A 5,727-nucleotide genomic window follows, 5' to 3' on the forward strand; every position below is an offset into this window, starting at 1 on the left:
ACACCACACCACACCACACCACACCTTGCGTAACATCTTGCGGCCGTAGAAGTATATCTTGTCACCACACCACACCACACACACACGACACCACACCACACCACACCACACCTTGCGTAACATCTTGCGGCCGTAGAAGTATATCTTGTCACCACACCACACCACACCACACCACACCACACCACACCTTGCGTAACATCTTGCGACCGTAGAAGTATATCTTGTCCCGCTTCCTGAAGCGTGGACGTGTGCCCACGCCAACGAAGTCTTTGACGTCATCAACTGCAAACAAAATAATAAGATGCTGAAGTGGATAATGATAATTGCAATAGCAGGACAATTTAATGGGAGTAGGTAATCAATAATATTTGAAGTAAGAGGAAAATTTGTTAAGTGTAAATTATCACTGATAATTTGATTAGAAGGCAGATGAGGGTAGTTAATAGCATAGGTGGAAATTTACTATAGCATATTACTACCTATGTTAACCAAGAAGCATTGATGTGAAAAATTTCTTGCTTTAAGGTATATCTAAGAATTGCAGGATAAATGAGCATTAAATAACAAGAATAAATAAGCTCAGATCCACACATCAACAGACATATAGGTATGTACTATACATAGGAAAGAAGTACGGTATTATTTACTATATGATATTGTTTAGTAACAATTAGGCTATGTAGGATTTAGAGTATAAATCTTCAATATTTTGTGATCACTGTGATGGCTGCTACATACCTTTACTTCTTATTTCTCTTTTAATTTCTGCAGTAATTTCTTCTGGAGAAGAAACTCGCAGCCTGCAGACGTAGAGCACCACGAGCGCCACCAGAGCAATCACAGCCAGGGGGAAGGCAACCTTACAAATGGAGAAAAATATATCAGACAAATGAAACCATTGACATTCCATTTAACAGACTCAAATTTCAAAGCAAGCTAACTATTCTCATCACCATTCACCAAAATATTGCCAAGAATTTTTTAGCAATTTGCTTAGGTGGTTTGGAAGAAACTCAAGTTTTGAAGACTGATTTGCTCAAGTGGAAATTTTGAAAAGATCTGCAAAACTTGAAAATAAATTGGATGTCATAGGGTATTTGTCTCTGAATGTATACCTATAAATTATATCACCTGACATAATTGTACCATCTTGTACACAGAATTAGACTTTATACTAGAGTTAAGATTTTATTACAAGCACAAACTGCATTTAGTACCTATATTGTAGTTAAGATGACAAAATTCACAACCATTTAGCATTAATGTAAATGAAGAGTACAATGGTTTACTGGTGCATTGTCCATTAAACTATCTACAGCTAAACTCAAATTTATAAAATTTTAATGATCATAATTGGGAAAATGGAGCTTTGAATAAAATTTTACTGCTCTGACATCATATATTTTGGTTGAAACTTGTGGCACAATCTTGCATTTTTGCATTAATTTACTTAGGGTGTAATTTGCCTACATAGAAAAATTTAATTATTGCAAAAATTACAGGAACACATTGCACATGGCTGAAAATTTTAAACTAAATTTTGTGCATGATTGATATGCCAGTTAATTATATTAGGAGCACAGCAGTTTGGTGAATGAACAAAAGTTATTCCCATGAAAACAGAGGAGAGACCTTAAGTAGAAAGATGCTCCAAAAGACTTGCTCTAAATAATTTTTTTTACTGTTCCATGGGGCAAAATTAGTTCTAAATGTGTGTGAACTGCTGCACATGTACTATATTCGAATGCAAATGTACCTACCTACTGCAGTTGTGGTTTTTCAAATCAAGTACCTACAGTACGTACATATATGTCATCCTTCATAGACCTAGTAAATAGTGTATGCCACTTAATTTTTGTTAATGATCAGTAAAGTTATTCTATTTGAACAGGATATCCAATTTGGAACTTCCATAAATTCGTTATTGCTACACCCATATAAAAAATTTTCAAAATTAAAGAAATAATAGCCTTTTTCATATTAAATGGCAATTACTGTAAAGTTAAAATGAAAATATTCTTTGCTAATCAACTTGCCTTGCACACAACTTGACACAAACTAAAAAAGTGACCTCCAAATTGATGAAATTTATTTTCTTGTCATAAGTAAGGCCTTTTGAAAAATTGATACAGTACCTATAGGTACATACCTAGTAAATTTTGATGTAATATTCACATTATAGAAGTACCATCAAATGGGGTAATAAGGGACAGGCAGGATAAATTGAGACAGTTGTGGCGTAAAGTTCAACATTTTTACTCTCTATGTAGCAAAAAGCAAATAAAGAAATCATACATTTACTACCTCTTACATATCCCTGAAAAAAGGTGTGAAAAATGAGAGTTTGGAAAAGTACCTTGGCTAAGGTCTGTAGCAAAGATTTTTCTGTATTAAAAAATTTTACTTATAGTATAAAAGTTGCACTCAGGTGTGATTAAAAATGTGATTGATGGAATTTGTGTAGGTATTTCATTCCATAAAAAATGATGGCCATTTTCACAAGATGGGTAATAAGGGAAAACCCCAAGAAACCCAGTTACAGTATAACCTCAATTAGCAATGGCTCCAGTTAACAAAAAAATCAATTAACAACAAAAAATTTTGATTACATTTACCTTGCTCTTGCTCAGCAAAAAAAGTTTCACTTAATGAGAAATTAATGCATCATCAGTCATCACAAATTGTGCATAGAATGTCATAGATAGAATTGTGCACCAGGCAACATAGAATGAAAAGTAATTAACCTTATGCAAAAAATATGATTTATTTCTGCAAAAAATATGATGGTTGCAACTAAAATATTCCTTTTTATTTCAGGTAGTTAGGCGTGTTTTTATGATCTTTTTTTGTTATGGTGAATTTACTTGACCCAATTAAAATGGTGTTGAATTACAAGCCATCCTGTAAGCTTACAGATACAGAAAAAATGCTACATGGCTTAGCCATGTAGCATTTCTTCTGTAATGTGTCATTTCTGTAGCATTTCTTCTGTAATTTGTCATTTCTGTAGCATTTCTTCTTCCCCTGCAAGCTTCATATCAGCAGCCATGATGGCTGCTGACATAAGAAGCTTGCAGGGGACAAGGTTGTTGTTGATGCTCAATGGCATGTACAAGGATAGTACAGTAATTTCACATTGGTAATATATCATATCATATCAATAAAGGAATTTCAAGTAAAAATCACAGAAAATGTCATATATTTTACATCTACATCATCTACAAAGGAAAAGAAGGACTTCAAAGTACTGTTAGTAATGGATGAGAACACTCTGCAAGCTTCAAATGTTTTAAAATTATGTTTTAAAATTATGTTTTAAAATTATGTTTTATTTCAAGTGTCCGGGGTTGCCCCATTAGCAGGGGTAATTTGAGATGCTTTCATTTTGCATCTGGCACCTTACAAATAGCATATGGAATTTTTTGGAGATGGCATACAATAGCCCTTGCCAAGAGCTTTAAAATGAGCCCAAACTTGTTTATGAAATGTTACATGGTAAGAAGTTATTGACAAGAAATGCTCAAAATCGTCTCTTATTATCCCATTTGACAGTATGCATACATATATAAACTTCTTTTACAGTTGTCAACACATGTACGCAATTGTGCCGTAAGACTCCAAATATGTAAAAAAGTTGTCACTTTGCAACTGCTAGATTTCATTCATGTGTATGAAAATTCCAGTCCAGATCTCTAGAAATGGCTAACTTTGTCCAGAAAGCCAAATTGCAAAATCACGCAGAAAACACATGTGATGACACCAAAAAATGCAATTACAGCCATTTTGATGGATTTTCATATTTTTTCAATGAGAAAAAGGCACATTTCTTACAGCTATTGATGAAAATCCCACATAACATGATCATTTTTAACAGCAATTTTTGCAAAATTCTTCTTTAGTATCTAGAATGGCAAAAATGTACTCTTCTATTTCTATCATAGATAGGTAAAACTTTTATTTCAATGCATGACTATGAAAGAAGTCTACTCATCTGTCATCTGGCTTGAAAGTTAAAATATATCTAAGTAACTTCCCAGCAGTGACTAGGCTAGTCTGTCCCTAGAGCTTTCATTCTATTTTTGGAGCCTCGACATTCCTGCCAGATGAATTATCTCTTATCTCATTATTAACAAAAGTGCACAATGGGGCCAGTGCCACAAATTTCCAAATATAGGAAAAGTAGATCATATTAGAGCCACAAGATTTGAGTAATAAATCAGAGAATTTTCAACTTGTACTCTCTGAGTCTGAGCAATTATTTTATTGTAATTTTGGAATCAAGAGCTCATTGAAATTGTGAATGGTAGTTTAGTACTTTAGTTTTTGAGTAAAATTTTCAATGTATGATAATGCTGGTATGGTATGAGTGGTATCCATGGACCATGGTACTACCTACTTTGTTGGTTGACTCATAGTTTAATAGGTAGGCCTAGTTATACTTTATAGGACTCAAAATAAAAAAATAATGAGAGGATGAGACAATACTGAACACTCAAGACTCAACACTAACAGAAAGAAGATATTTTATAAGAAAATTTTTAGGGAATTTAGAGAGCATTATATGTATTACCTTATTAATTTACAGAAACTTACCGGATATTCGGCCAGATAAAACTCGAGATGTTCTCTGGAGCTGGCCACAAGGGCAAAATTCGATATTAAGAGCCATAAGTGGTGAAAATATTCCATTTCTTTTGATTACTATACTAAAAGCTTCTCATAAATTACTAGATAAAAATATTACGTATTAATCTAATGACCAGGATAGCGATAGCATAACGGAAAAGACAATATTTGAAGATACTTTTAATTTAGTAGACGACGGCCGTGAGCACATGCACATCCACCCTACACCATTCGTCTGATCTAACTGCGGCCGCGGGGTGCTTTGCTAAATACTAAACAGCTGATAACTGCACTTGAATTGCGTCGTACCGTTAATTCCAACTTGATAAGGATCCGTTCCACTCTACTAAATCTCAACGCTTATTAAATAATATCCCGATAATTGGGATTGTATTGAGTGACTTAATTTTCGAAAATTCTTATTTTATTCCATCTGGTCCCTACGCGACATCGTTCCATGGCATGAAATATTTTAGAACATGGAACACATATATAGTAAAGATTTGGTGATTAAGATTTTGATAGCAGACTTGAACAAATAAGCGTGATATCATAATGTCCTAAGACGACATAGTTACTCGGGTAAACATGATGGCCAGTGAGACTACTAGACGCCGAAGGTTCAACTTATCAGTAGGCTACCTGTTTTCTTAACACTCACAAGAGGATGATTGGTGATTATCTTAATAAAATTTTACATCTAGGATATAATTCTTTTTGTTACATCTAAAGCGACTCTAGCTGGGGAATAATAGTAGAGTCAACTTAATTTGTAACATTGAAATAAATCGATACAGTGGTTACATGATTTATGTGCCAGGAATATAACAACATGAGCGAGTGAATACCGTAGCAGCGGACAGCGAGAGGAAGTTTTTGTTTCACTCTGTCTAACTCGACTGGTACCAATACTATTACTCACGGTTGAACTGATTAGTTCAATTACGGAATTTGCTTTTAAATATTGGACAGCGTTTAGCCGATATTTAGTACTTTGCGCTCGATGTTGTCACTTAAGTTAACGCCCCACCACGAGCTTACGTCCAGAGAAGGCAAGGTTAGAGAAATAGAACCTATAGAACCTATAGAACCTATAGAAGC

General features: G+C 34.2%; 1 protein-coding gene across 1 annotated transcript in view; it reads right to left on the reverse strand.

The window, feature by feature from the left end:
• LOC108678261 (neuropathy target esterase sws) overlaps positions 1-4,854 on the reverse strand; it is a 42,992-nt gene extending 38,138 nt beyond the window's left edge. The window contains 3 exon segments of the mRNA XM_047881720.1: positions 188-282; positions 739-859; positions 4,594-4,854. Of these exon segments, the coding sequence (XP_047737676.1) occupies positions 188-282; positions 739-859; positions 4,594-4,689 (312 nt within the window). The 5' untranslated portion in view covers positions 4,690-4,854.
• Positions 4,855-5,727: the final 873 nt, after the last annotated feature.

This window comes from Hyalella azteca, unplaced genomic scaffold (genome assembly GCF_000764305.2).
Source record: "Hyalella azteca isolate HAZT.00-mixed unplaced genomic scaffold, Hazt_2.0.2 contig8712, whole genome shotgun sequence".
Classification (NCBI taxonomy): Eukaryota; Metazoa; Arthropoda; class Malacostraca; order Amphipoda; family Hyalellidae; genus Hyalella; species Hyalella azteca.